This window comes from Barbus barbus (assembly GCF_936440315.1).
Source record: "Barbus barbus genome assembly, chromosome: 29".
Lineage (NCBI taxonomy): Eukaryota > Metazoa > Chordata > Actinopteri > Cypriniformes > Cyprinidae > Barbus > Barbus barbus.
Window position 1 is genome coordinate 3,940,099 of NC_136757.1, and position 15,789 is coordinate 3,955,887.

A 15,789-nucleotide genomic window follows, 5' to 3' on the forward strand; every position below is an offset into this window, starting at 1 on the left:
TACACTGTAAGAAGTGATGCTGACTTAAACGGTAACTAAACCCTAAAACAACTGAGTTAATGATCTATAAGACTGTGTCTTTATTAGTGCTGTGCATTAATTCGAGTAAATGTTTTGACTTTTGGTTATAAAGTGTTTTAATTCTACAATATATGGTGTAAAAATGTCTGAGTGCTGGCCTCTTCAGGTTGAACGGTGGCTACTGCAGTTGAATTTTCCTATTGGATGTTGCATACCCCTGTGACGTATGATGGCACTTACTACAACTAGTAACTTACTAGTACAACTTACTAGAGGGCAACCTCTACACCACTGAAGAGGAAAAGATGTGAGGTGTCCACTGATGACTCCAGCTACCATAAAGATGAACTGTACAAGGTAATGCGTTTAGTCCCGTTAGGTTTTTCAGTTATATTTGACTGTTCTAATTTAGCTACTAATTGTTTTTAAATACTTTTGATTGTTTGTCATGAAGTTATTTCATTCTGATACATACACATTACATAACCAAATTATGATTATGCTTTTCTTTTTATTTTATTTTTTTACATAGCGACTCCAATGAAGTATTACCCCACAAAGTGACTAAGTACATTGTTTATGAAGATAAACTGCTGGAGCTTTTTAGAAGATGCCCTGTCTGCACCCGGAGTTGTGTTGTTTCACAACCATTGGGACACTTCTCCGTGTCAAACAGTACTGTGCTCACTGCGAGTACTCCAGTGATTGGTCGAGCCAGCCAATGGTAAACAATATACCAGCGGGAAACCTACAGCTCTGTGCAGCTGTTCTGTTCACTGGCTCATCATTTTATCAGTTATCGAAGGTGAGAGATAATAATATATGGCGCTGTCATGTTTTCACACCCCTCAGGTCATTATATGAAGATGTATTTTTTTTCTTTAGTTCTTGGATGCCTTCAAAATCCAGGGGATCTCTAAGCAGTGCTTCCACAAGCATCAGGCCAAGCTCCTTATCCCCACCATAAACTGGCAGTGGAACATTGAGCATTACTGATGGGGCTGTGACTCTTGGTGGGGACATGAGAGCTGATTCACCTGGTAATAAATAACTCATTAACTACATATATGCTGTCAGGCTTTGTTGACTAAAGTTCAAATAACACAATAGTAGGACATTCAGCAAAATATTGCAGCTACACCATGATGGACCTCAAAGCCAAGGTTGATAGCCAAGGTCATAGACATCCAACTAGTCCAGGTTAACAACTACACAATGAAAACATTGTTATGTGAATTACTATACTGAACAAAATTATAAACGCAACACTTTTGTTTTTTGAGTTCAGCTCATGAAAAATGGGGGCAAAAACAAAAGTGTTGCGTTTATAATTTTGTTCAGTGTATATACTGTGCATTTTTCTACAGTATTTTTTTGTGTTTGCAGAGCAATGAAGTTGGAAACAGCCAACGGATGGAGAAGGAGGGATTTGAAAGAAGCCTGTCTCTTCTTGAGCAAAGAGGTGTTGTGGTCCAGCAGTGTTTACCACAGGTTTGAAGGCAATGTGTGGTGGTCAGCCCGGGGGGGGGGGGATGGGGGGGGTTGCAGATGAAAAGAACGATTGGATCCCCTAAAGGACAACATTCGGTGTAAGAGTAAAGAAACGACATAATTTATAATACGTTTATTTGATTCACAGCTGCTACATATAGTGTTTTGACCTCGACAACCCAACTAGGCTAGCCTACATTTTACCGCAAACTTGCGACTAGTTAACTTTCTAAAGAAGGCGCAATCGCGTTTGCTAAGGGTCGGGACTTACAGTAACATCAACACATTGAAACTATTGTATTCAGAATATAAAATATTTTATAGCACTTTTTAATCTGTGATTGTGTGTTAAAAGTGTTCACGAGATACCAACCTTTCGCCAGCCGTCTTCTCTCCACAGATGATCCAGACAGATGTGGTGTGCACGGAGGGGAGGAGCTGTGTGTGTGTGTGTGTGTGTGTGTGTGTGTGAGGGAGAGACGAGTGAGTGACAGAGAGATGAAGAGAGAGCAGGGAAAGTAAATGCAGTTGAACGAATTCGCTGCGTGTTTTAAATAGCGTACAAAAGAATAACGAAACGCAATATGTGACGGTCGGTATTGATTTTTATTTTTTTTGGTCGGTGTTGAATCTGTGGCGGTCGGAATTTAATCTGTGGCGCACCGCCACAGATTCGTCTATGTGTGGGAAACACTGTCCAGTCTTTGGTGACTGACCGTCATACAGGGGTACAGAAGTTTATGAGGGAGCAAAAAAAGGACATTAGACACCTCTTCGACCCTTGGCATATGGGAAAAGGGTAGTATTTTGAATAGAACGAAAATGGTACCAGTATTTCTAACAGAAAAATTGTCAGTGGTAGACAATTTTATGGGAAGATTGCACAAATACACTGCGCTTATATTCTGTAAATGCCTCAAATATTTAACCTACATGAACTTTTTAAGATGCCCCAATAAGGTTAATTTATCACATAAACTGATTTTTATCATATAGCCTATACTGAATGTTAGCCCACCACCTTGGCCTATACAGTGCTGTGGGAAACACCGATTACAGTAATTGTTTTTATTAATCTTTATGTGCTCAGAAGGACATCGTTCTGTTCCTGCGTCGCTTTAAAGATACTTCATCCTCACCCTTAAGTTTGCTGCTATGCATCATCTCTTCGGTTCTGTCTTTCAAACCAGCTTCACTTCGCTTCGACAGCTCCAATTAGCGCTATAGGTTCTGAGACTTTGCTTTGAAGTACTTGCTGACTAAATGCATTACAGGCTGCTCTAGGTATACCCCATCTAGCAAATTCTCTTCTTTATGGAATCAGCCTGTTTAACACTGGCTCTTGCATTTCAACACTGTAGCTACCAATAAGTTCAATAGACAGCTTCCATCAAACACAAGGTAAAGAGCTACTTAAAGCCTGGTATGGATGTTATGCCCACTCTGCCAGCATGGACACATCTGTCTGTCATCTACAACATTCAACAAAATGATAAGTGCCATATACAGCTTGTAACACATATGGGTTTAGTGCAACTGGCTCAAAGTCTGGATGGGCTGTTATACAGCTACTCCACCGCAGTTTGAGCCAGCGGCTGGAATTGATAAGGACAATTCACCCTCCTCCACTTCAGGTGAAGGTGGGGAGAAAAGTCCTCTACATAGTCCCAAGTAGTTTCACTACTTATTGTAAAACTAAGAGATTAATGTTTAGACTTTTGCATATTATAAGCTGTAACTTGGATGTGGGAAATACTTACATTAGATCCAAAAGATAGTTTTAGCAACACAACACAGATGCTACAGAACACGGTTAGCTGACTAGCTGTATAAGATTGTGTGCTACGCTAATATATTACTTCACAGGCTTTACTGACTTGTACCTTTACATCCATAATATTATAAATGGACAGTTTATTGCTGGTCTGTGGTTTTACAGTGCTGTAATTTTTAAAGGTTTCATATTATTTTAAGGTGAGCTTAAAGGGTGCACTACTATGAAAATACACAGCTTCAGTGTGACATCAATAAGAAAAAGTATCATTTCATAGATATTGTTAATAATAGTTGTTCATATTAAAATATGCATGAACTTAATACATGACCTAGACTATTTATTTAGCAAAATCTAGTCATTTTAATAAATATTACATGAAATGTATGAAAAATTGTTGCTGCTCCAATTAAGTTCAGTGTGCTCTTTAAGCTCTTCCACATTAACCATCTACGTAAATACTTCATAAACAGACTTCACATATTAACTGATGGTTGTCGCTTAAGTTAATCTTTATAAAATGGTTAATAACTTTCACATCTTTAAGATGACAAAATCTAGACACAACTATAGTTTATGCCCAAAGATGAAAGAGGCATGCTGTCCGTACAAAGAAGGAGCCAGCAGAAACCTGATTAACCTGTCAAAGCCTGAAGCTAAAAAAACTGAATCTGATCATCATACACTATGTGGGTTTCTATGGAATCAGTCGACTCAAATCTGCAGACTGGCTCTGACCTTTGGGATATTTTCAATTGTAAATGTTATGGGGATTAATAATAGAATGTATTTAACACAATTTCCCCCTTCGATTTAATTTTATCATTATTATGTGAAATTTATGACACTTATTGTCTTCTCACTACATCTAAAAGAGTGTGTCCACAGAGAAGTTCAATCATATGCTATAAAATGGATAAAAATGTTTTTTAATGATAAAAAAAGAGCTTGTTTTATCAAAAGCAACACTTAACATCTCAAATCAAAGCAAGGTTGTTTTTCAGTGACACATGCATGTTTCATAAGGTTTCAAAGTTGTGTCCCCACTTTGTCAACACCGTCAGACATTCATTAAAATGTAATAAAATCAGGGAATATCATGGGCAGCTGTCACTCTAAAGGACCTCCTCTGCAGAGTACATCTCTGTCAGACAGACTCTGCTAAGTTTTATAGTTTTAGAATATTTTATGTCCTAATGTTAATATTTCCTGTGTCACAACCATCTTCCAATTTATGAGGAAATTACTTGAAATATTTAGATCATTTTATTCTCCTGAAGCAGGTTCCATTAGCATCTAGCATCAACTACATGAACTCTATTTGTTTTGTGAAAGAAATGCCAAATGTGTCAGCACCGTCAGATTTTGTGTTCCAGTAATATATCATATAAAATACTTAAATGTGACTCTTGAGTAAAAGCTTTATAAACAATAACATACTCACTGTTTGTTGTGTTTGTTTTAATACAGTAATTGATTGATTCAATGTATTTGATAGTTTAAAAGACTACAAATTCAGGTTTTTGATACAAATCTTTTGATAATATTTCATTATGATATTTTATATTTGTTGAGGAATTATTGGTCATGTGAAAGTGTAATCTGTCTGCTAACATGAGAATGTGTTTTGAAATGTTAAAAACATGTATTGCTGTTAAAGATAAAATTGAAATTACATTACACAGTCCAAGGTAAAAAGCACATTTTGTTAAAAAGAGAGAAAAGTTGGGAGGTTGTATCAAAGCATAGCTCAGTACATATAAGATACATAAATGTAGTTTCATTTGTCTGACTACAAGGTTTTATTTTTTCAATTTTGCACCCTGTTTTGTCATTTAAAATAAAATTAAATATTTGTGTGAGAGAGATTAATATTTTATTTTAACATAACTTCTTGTACTGAAACCGATATCTTGTGCACTCAATGAAGATTTTGGTGAGCTAAGGTACGTTTAAGACAGCTCGTTCCATTTTTTACAGGTTTGCATTTAAGCAAAAGGTACTCCAGCAATTTAACAAAATTAAAGCTCAGTGGGAACGAGTAAGAAACTTTCTTTTTACTTTTGAATGAACTGCGTCCTCATATTTCATGAGATGCATCCAAAGGCTAAAAGATGACAAGTGTTGCTTTACATGCAGCCTTAAGTGTACAAACACAAAGGAACATCACTGCATATAAGACAGCAGACACCAAATACAGCCAGGATACATGTGGTAAACAACAATATAATCCTACTGTTTTTGAATCTGATTCATGTGTCCCTTTAAGGGTTTTGATTTATATTGTTTGCAAAGGCCACAATACTAGACACAACATCCCACAAATGGTTACAGCAATAGGTCTTTTTTTGTTGTTGCAAGAATCAACTTTAATACTGCTTAAATATAGTGAACCAACCCCTAACCCCAAGTATTTAACTTTAGCGAGCAACTCCATCCACAAATTTGGTTTATGTGGCAGAAATAAAAAAACAAGGTAAAAAAAAAGAAAGAAGAAACTTCAAATAAAATTGTTGTCAACCCAGTTGTTACTGTATTGAACTCCCATGGTCAGTTTCAAAGCCCATACATAAAAAAAAAAAAATTGCACCTAATACATACACACTAACCACTCATTAACACTAAATAAGCATTCGATAATTACCCTAATCCTATAATTAGAATCTAATACAGATAAAAACAAGAATTTCTCAAACTGAAATAGTGTTACTAGGGATAAATGGCACATTTCTGAAAGTGCATGATTGTGTAGCAGAGAGATAAAGCATCAGTATACCTCTCTGCTGGTTCAGAGAAACACATTAAAATAATCTGAGGAAAATATAATAAGGTTAAATAGGGTTAGCACAAATGTCAATGGGGCTGCAAACAGAAAGGATGCTAATCTCAGCACAACATGCTGAGAGATGTGTGTAAATTCCTGTGATGATTCACATAGTTCAAGGCAACAACAAGCAGCAGGTCTTACTTTCATTTAACAATTAAGTGCAGATTGATGACAATTTTTAATTTCTCTCACCTCATTTTTTGTCTTTTCTCACCTCACTGACGAGCATAAGCTTTTGTACACTACCAGTCAAAAGTTTAACAGTATGATTCTTTATGTTTTTTTTTTTTTAAAAGAAGTCTCTTCTGCTCACCAAGGCTGCATTTATGTGATCCCAAATACAGCAAAAACTGTACAATTTTAAAATATTGTTCCCATTTAAAATAACTGTTTTCTATTTGAACATGTTAAAATGTATTTTATTCCTGTGATTTCAAAGTTGAATTTTTAGCATCATTGCTCCAGTCATGATCCTTCAGAAATCATTCTAATATGCTGATTTGCTGCTTAAAAAAACATTTATTATTCTTATTGTTGATTTTTTTAGTAGATTTTTTTCAGGTTTCTTTGATGAATAGAAAATTCAGAAGAACAGCATTCATCTGAAATAGAAATCTTTTGTAACATTATAAATGTCTCATCTTTGATCAATTTAAAGTATGCCTGCTAAATAAAAGTATTAATTTCTACAATCCTCCCCCCAAAAAATCTAATTAAATAACTATACTCAATCCAAGCTTTTGAATAGTGTAGTGTATAAAGTTACAAAAGCTTTTATTTCAGATAAATGCTGATCTTTGGATCTTTCTATTCAAAGAATCATGAAAAAATGTTTTACTCAACTGTGTTAAATATTGATACTACTACTACTACTATTACTAATAATAATAATAATGTTTCTTGAACAGCAAATCGGCATATTAAAATGATTTCTGAAGCATGGAGTAATGATGCTGAAAATTCAGCTTTGATCACAGGAATAAATTACAATTGAAAATATATTAAAATAGAAAACAGTTATTTTAAATAGTAAAAATATTTCATAATATTACTGTTGTTGCTGTATTTTGGATCAAATAAATGCAGGCTTGGAGAACAGAAGAGAATTCTAATTCGAAAAAAAAAAAAAAAACTTTTCAAAAACTTTTGACTGGTAGTCATGTCAATCATAATAATTGTACAATACTGTTCTATTTTAATATTTGTTATGCTCATATTACATCTATTACATACGGTGGCCGAGAAGTGCAAAACAAATCACGATTCTGAAAACAAAATAACAAATTACAAACGCAAATGTAAAAAACAAAAGTCAGAAAGCACAACGACAGTGTAAATAGCATCTATTGCTATTTTGCACTTAGTTCAATCAAATAAATATGAATATAAATAAATATAAATAAATGATCGCTATTTACACAGTGCAAATAGCTGCTGCCTAAAAATATACATGCATGTACATTTACAACACTGTACTCTGTATTATATTACCTTTGAATCAGAATACAAAAAAAACTTAATGCTAATGCGAGGGTGTTTCTAATACAGTGTCTATGGGAGTGCCGGTAAATTTGACATAGTTCTGTCTAACTATTTAAAAATACGTTAAATAGCAGGATTTTGTGCTATTTATACTACTTATTGCAAATAGTGGCAATTATCTGCACCTCAGTATTGTAGTAAAAAAACAGTATGCAATAATAACGTATTGAGTGTAAATTATAATTTTAATTCAAATTGATGCCACCTTATTGGTACAATAAAGCCCTCCCTACACCTACCCGATACTTTTTGATTATTTCCTTAATTTTTATTGAAAATAAATGCCTTTCCGATGTGATATGAGATTTGAAAAGGGAGGGAAAAAAAGTTTGGCAAAAGGCGGGATCGAACCGGGTCGATTGAGTCAAAACAGACGCTGACACACACGATCTACTATCTGACCCACTGGAGCTAATGCTTCCAATAGTTGACTCTGCTGTTCTTCTTCTGGTTCTTCCTCTACACCTTGATTGACAGATGTCTCGTCCAATCAGCGGTGTGTAATATATTCCCAAACCAATGGCGCCGTCTCAAACTATACCTACCTCTTCCGGTTTGTCTGATTTGTCGTTGTGTTTTCTGACTTGTTATTTAGTTTTTTAGATTTGCATTTGCGTTTGTTATTTTGTTTTCAGAATCGTGAGTTGTTTTGCACTTCTCGGCCACCGTAATTACATCATATTTCTCAAAACACACAAAGTATGCTTTTCCCCAGATTTCAACTAGCCTTAGATTTGAAACAAGTGGAATCTCAACGTTTTTACAGCAGAATGCTGCCATAAATGACCAATAGCTTGGAAAATCCTCAGCTGAGATACTGAGGTATCCATTAACAACCACATAACCCCAACATTTTGTGGGTCATGAAACAATAACAAGCCAAGGTTTAATAAAGTAAAGTAAAATACTACTACAATAAATAAATAAAATGGTGGTTTTGCCATAGCAATACATAGAGGTAATCACTAAATAAATAAATAAATACTTTCATTTCTGGACCACTTGGTTTGGAATGACGCTCGAAATCAAACTGTAAACTGGGATTAAACCTGTTTATATGCTTCAGACTTCCTTGCTGTCTCTTTAAACATTTTTGGGAGTCAAGCAGGGCCATGTTCACACTGCAAAGGCGGCACAGAAGCGCTTCTGAGGCGGCATTACACAGACTGTTTACTATGTTCATAAAGGCATCTACACTGCGGTTACAGCTGTATAGTCTGATGCTAGAGGCAGAGGTGGGTCATCTTTTAGCCTGTCCTTTACACTAACCTTACATTTTTAAGCAGGCACAGAGCCGCCTGAACTCGGCTGTGTAAAGATGCCTTATGTGCTCTCTGATTCACTGCTATTTAAGCAATCAGCAAGTCTGAGGGGAAATAAAAACAGGCTGTGCGTGATTTGGCGTCAGTTAGCTAACGTTAGTCTGCTAATATAAACAACAGCGGGATTTAAACTCACTTGTCCTCCAATGGTCACGTCGAAAAACACTATCGGGTTGTTAGGGTTTGAAGGCTGAACGTTCATGGTTGTTTTCAGGCTTGTATCCCTCCAGACAGCAAATAAGCGATATTAATATTTCTCAGGAGTTTCACAGGAACGATTCAAAAATGTGTACGCGCGCCGTCACTACGGAAACTTGAAGGACTTGTACGGAAGCGACCGAGGGACACGTGCGCCTCGAACGCGATTAAACCTCTGGCGACAGGTGTTCAAAGAGTTTCATCTGGGCTTGGAAAACCAGTGTTTTGCTATCCAGGATCAGGTAACCCATCTTACTTTTGTGCCGGTTTTTCAAAGCAAAATTGGGCTGATCAGCCTGATTCAGATACACACTTTTTCAGATTTCCAAATCTGCTGGATTACTAGAGCTCTACGGAGCTCCTGAAGGGACATGATGATGAAAAAAAGGCAATGTTTTGCATTGCATTTACACAAATAATTACTTCTGACTGGTCCATCTCTGATGATTGTGCCAATGTAGTTTACAATCAGTGATAAAAAAAATAAAAAAACACTTTAAATTGAAAATGTTACAATGTTGTATTTTTGGGACCAGATTTAAAGTTTTATTAGGCTACATTTTTTTCCTGAAATCCACCCTTCTTCTGAGATCAGAATAATATTTTTTATTTGGATTAAAAGTACCCCAATCTTACTAAAAACGTTTTGAGCAACATGTATTGAGGATTTAATCCAAGATTGGATTTGGTGATCTAATCCGAATTCAGAATCCTTCAACCCATTTTCTAGATTTGATCCAATTGACCCAATGACCAAAATCCAATCAGATTACTTTTGAACAACTGGCCTCTGGATTTATTCTCAGGAAGAGACGGAATTATGTAATTTAATTACAAAATAAAAGTCATTGTAATTAGTTACAGATTACAGATTTAAAAATGTGTAATTAAATTACAATTAGGCTACTTATGAAAATGTTAAGGATTACAAAGGGGATTACATCTGATTTGTTTTCACACATACAGCTTTAATTTATTTTTTTCATAAATTGCAGTGACTGCTCTAAAATATGAAACACAAATGTTTCAGAAGTTTATAACATGCTTATCCGATATCTCTTATATTTTCTAAACATATATATTTTAAACAGCTCTGTCCATAGCAACTCGTTTCGCTGCATACCTCTTTACATGCAAATGAGCTCTGCTCACCCCGTCCCTCTCTTCTTTGGAAGAGCAAAGGCAATTCGCAAATAATCATAAAAAATATAAAGTGTGAGACTTACTTCTTCTGGAGGTGCAGCTGGATCATGAACAATGCTTACTGATCCATCCTTGAGTTTGAATTTTTTTAACAAAACCTGCCTTGAATTGTCCCTCATTCAGAAAGCAGTCTGGAGTAAAATGATTTGCGCAGCCAGACATAAACAAATTTAGTGAAAGTGAAGTGATGTGTGGCCAAGTATGGTGACCCTTACTCGGAGTTTGTGCTCTGCATTTAACCCATCCAAGTGAACACACACACACACACACACACACACACACACTGTGAGCACACACCCGGAGCAGTGGGCAGCCATATTGCTGTGGTGCCCGGCGAGCAGTTGGGGGTCCGGTGCCTTGCTCAAGGGTCTCACCTCAGTTGTTAATTTAATTCATCTTAATTTATATGCAAATGAAGATATTTTTCATCCAGTGTCTCCTTTAAAATTAAATAATTACAATCTTAATTCAAGTGTTGAAGGATTTTGAAAGTCTGACAGCAATCAGTGTTGAGTACTACTGTAAGGTTAACCCTGCTTGAAAATGATTAACAGTTGAAAACATAAGAAATTTAGAAAAGTAATCAGATGTAATCAGTTACATTACTTTAATAAAGTAATTGAAAAAGTTACATTACTTATTACATTTTAAGTGGGCTAACTTGTAATCTATAACCTATTACATTTCCAAAGTAGCCTTCCCAGCACTGTTTGCCCCTAGACTCATCGCAAACGAGTGTGACTGACTTCGCTGTCACTTAAACGTTGCTGCCTCAGTAGTGTTCATCCATTATCTGACCCGCTTGTCCTATGTAGGGTCACATTGTTTCAGAGCAGCTTTACTGAGTAAATAATGTTAGTGTATAATATATTATCTCTTCATACCTTAGTCACATTTAACATATATTGAGTTTAGCAAGACATTGTAACAAATCAGACACAATGGCCTGTGCATTAATTTTAATAAAGGGCCAAATACCAGAAATTAGTAGCCTATGACGTGTATAAAAACCCTATAATGTGGATAAAGGTGTGATAAAAGCTTGAAGCTGTACTAGACGGTGCACTGTTACTGCCATCTCATGGTCAAAAGAATGGAGCGCACATATTTATTTGGCCTTTTATTAAAATTAATGCACATGCAAGCCCTTTCTTTTTAATTTGTCTCAGCTGAGTCCAAAGCAGCTGTATTTACATGTTTTAGTCAGATTTAAGCTTTCAGAAACGTAACTGGGATCATGGGTTTACTTTTTCAGTCAAAGACGAATTACTCAATGTCTTAAAAAATTGGAAAGGTATACAGTTTGTGTTTGTAAAAAAATTATGATACATTTAAGTTATCTTTGATTACACATGCTTGTTTTATCCAGCAGTTTTTTATATGATCTAGATCAAAACTGGAAACTGAAATTCCAATCTCATTCTGTTTTTGCTAGAGCTGTGGCTTTAATGATCAGTAAAACCACGATGAAATACAGTAAGGCACTTGGTTGAGGCAATCACATTTATATCTGGGGCAATTTGTACTGTTTGTTTTAGATCATTTTATTTCATTTATATACAATTTAATGCCAGCTGGCCAAATCAGTGTTTTGAAAGTTTATTACCGTTTCAACTTGTTTTTCATATGCTTATCGTAATTATTGCTGAAGAGCCAGATTATATTTTAAATATAGATGTGCTTTGGAAGAAGAATTCTTCTCAAAACAGTGTTAATGGGTTGTAATAAGGTCGTCTTACTCAAACAAGAAAACATTAAATAAATAACTTGATGATAATCCATTTATCATAAAATAAACAGAAAAAAGTGCACTGAATGTGTTTCTTGTATATGCACATCCTTTATTATATGCACATCCATACACTGCTCCGGGTGTGTGTTCATGGTGTGTGTGTGTGTTCACTGCTGTGTGTGTGCACGTTGGATGGGTTAAATGCAGAGCACGAATTCCGAGTATGGGTCACCATACTTGGCCGTATGTCACTTCACTCACTTTTTTTATTGAGAATAACACATATTTTACACTGTAAACCTAGTCAACGCTCTGTGGAAGTTCCTTCGGTGGCGAGCCTGGAAGAACAGGCCGTTTGGGTTTTCCAGAAGCCTCACTGTCAATACAAGAGAAAAATGCAGAGATTTATGATAAGATTATCATGAAACAGGAATAATTAGACAGCATTTAAACCCACTGAAATGTAGAAATAATATGAAGCATTAAATTATTCAAACATGAAGAGAGTTTTATTTAATTTCATATTTTATCATGTTAAAACCCAGGCTTGCATGTGCACACTTTATTAATTCTATAGTGTTAAAACTCAGATTTACATATGCGTGCATGTATTATTTTTAATATAGCATTATCAGTATAGCACAGAATATGTCAAGAAATTCTGTTCCAGAACATTCAGTTTAGTTGCGTACAGAAAAAGAACAAAATGCATGCCTGGATAAACACAAACTTGTAAATAAGATTAGAATTATATGCATTGGGCTATTAACAACAAGTAAGCAAGATGCAAAGGGCCAATAACACTGTATTTACACAAGGGCTTCTTGCAGCCTAGCTAGCAATTGTGTCTTCGCTGCCAATCATGGTACTTTCTATTGAAGTGTCTTATGTAAAGAAGTGTCTGCAAACAGAATAAAATAAATGCACAATACACAAAATTGTATTAAGCAAAGCCAGAAAATTTCAGAAGGTTTCAGTTAGATAAGCATTAATGTGAAATATACACTTCTAGGCAAGTATATGTACCTCTTTGATATTTCAGTGTACCGAAGCTGCAGTTTTGACTGGAGATCTTGCTGTTAAGGAAAGAGAAAAATGTATTTAGTTATTATACAATAAACTAAATATTATATCTAGCCATGAAAACAACTGCAGATTACTGACGCAAAGACAATGCATATACATGTAGTTTTTTTCTAACCGTTGTCATAATCGACACGACTGATAAACGATTAAAATCACCCTCATCTCACCCCTGATAAATAATTCCTGAGCTTCTGGATGATTCTTGCTTGCTTCAAGGTGAAAGCGGTCGAATATACCAGTCAAATGTTGAACATTACAATTTTTACATTAAAATGCTTGAAATTCGTATTTTTTTGTAGACAAAATGGCAAATGATTTATATAACAACAATAATAATAATATAGTAGTAACCTACAGATCTGGGTAGGTTACAAATTGTAATCCGTTACTTATACATTACATGATGCAAAAAGTCACTATTATTTGCCACAATGTAGTTATAGCATAATCTAGGTTACTCATATTAGGTAATGTATTCTGACTACTTTTTAGATTAGGCTACTATTAAATACCCTTTTTATCAGACTTTCCAAAGCCCTTTTTTGTGCACATCCACAGATTTGCTACAACTATTAGCAATGTAAAGTATTACTGTACTTTATGTAAACTATTATCACTGTATTATAACTATTATCAAATTAAATGTAAACTATTATCACTGACATACACTTTACTTTTTATAGAATCTATTTAGAATCATATTCTATTTTTATTCTCATATCTATTTTTTATTTTATTTTATTGCTAGTTTATTTCTGTATATATGTTTACTGTACTTTTTCTATTTGTATTTTTGTAAACTTGAGGTTTTTCTTAATTTTGTTGGACAATTTGTTGGACAGTCGTACAATACATTTCACTACATGTCGTACTATGTATGTATATGTATGTGACAAATAAAATTTGAATTTGAACTATGTCTCTGTATCCTGCTGTGTAGCTGTAATTATTCTGACTGGGCTCCATCTATCTGCCAGTTTGTCTACTTGATGGATATCATATATGACCCTGGACCACAAAACCAGTCATAAGTGTCAATTTTTCAGATTTATACATCATCTGAAAGCTGAATACACAATCTTTCCATTGATGTATGGTTTGTTAGGATCTGACAATATGTGGCCGAGATACAACTATTAGAAAATCTGGAATCTGAGGGTGCAAAAAAATCTAAATATTGAGAAAATCTCCTTTAAAGTTGTTCAAATGAAATTCTTAGCAATGCATATTACTAATCAAAAATTAACTTTTGATATATTTACGGTAGGAAATTTACACAATATCTTCATGGAACATGATCTTTACTTAATATCCTAATGATTTTTGGCATGAAATAAAAATCTATCATTTTGACCCATACAATGTATTTTTGGCTATTGCTGCAAATATACTCCAGGGACTTAAGGTTTTGTGGTCCAGGGTCACATATGCAGTGTTGGGAATAATAGTTACATGTAACTAAATTATGTAATTGAATTACAAAATAAATGTAATTGTCTCCAAGACGGCCATCGGGACAAGACCACAGGAACCAGATGAGTCCTTTGCACAATCTGATTCTGCTTTAGTCTAGATTTAAACTGCTGATTTTGTCTGGCCAGAGGAGAATGACACTATTTCAACAAACTATTTCCCCGTCTAAATACTATAAAGCCGCTTTATATCAAGCCGATGTAAAGCTGCTGTGACACAATTTGTATTGATAAAAGCGCTATACAAATAATATTGACTTGACTAATCATTTACAGTTACTGAGAAAAAATGTGTAATTAAATTACAGTTACTTATGAAAATGTTAATGATTACTAAGGGGGTTTGATTTTTGTTTCCACACACAGATTTAACTGATTTCTTTCATGAATTGCAGTGACTGCTCTAATATATGAGACATCAATGTTTCAGGAGTTTAGGACACATGCTTATTTGATAACTCTTTTATTTTCCTGTTTGGATTTATACTTTAATATACAATTAACAGTTTTTTTGGTTGTTGTTGTTGTTGTTTTTCCCCAAGCTATTGTTAGATGCCATATGTTTCCAAACTATTTCTTGTTATGGTTTTAAATCAGTATTTAACCTCAGAATGATCTGAAAGTAAGTCTGATTTTGTGGTGGCTGTGCTTTAAGATAAAATGATTGTAATCTTAATTCAAGGGATAAAGGGTTTCATGATAGTGTTGAGCACTTACTGTAAAAAGTAATCAAATGTAATCTGTTTAGGGCTGCCACTAACGACTATTTTTATTTTTCGATTAATCTATCGACTAATTTTTCAATTAATCTAAACGATTAATTTCTCGCAAAAAAAAACTACAATTTTACTTACATATTTTATTAAACCAAATGAAATCCAAATTTCTATGAAATCCTTTTCTATGAAAGAAGCAAGTGTCCATCTCAGTCCAAATAACTGAAATCGCACTTAATTAGTGTGTGAGAATGACATCATATCCACACGTTCTAGTCTAATAATAATACAATTATAATCAAAAAACACTTTTTTGTGTTATTTTTTATTTTTTTATTTTATTTATTTATTTTTATTGAAAAATGTAAATGTGCAGTATTTCTGAAAAACATACTTTTTATAAAT

General features: G+C 34.5%; 1 protein-coding gene across 1 annotated transcript in view; it reads right to left on the minus strand.

Annotated features, from left to right (window-relative positions):
• LOC306849588 (peptidyl-prolyl cis-trans isomerase H-like) overlaps positions 1 to 9,516 on the minus strand; it is a 45,189-nt gene extending 35,673 nt beyond the window's left edge. The window contains exon 1 of the mRNA XM_079384745.1: positions 9,114 to 9,516. Within this exon, the coding sequence (XP_079240871.1) occupies positions 9,114 to 9,179 (66 nt within the window). The 5' untranslated portion in view covers positions 9,180 to 9,516. The remainder of the gene's footprint in view (positions 1 to 9,113) is intronic.
• Positions 9,517 to 15,789: the final 6,273 nt, after the last annotated feature.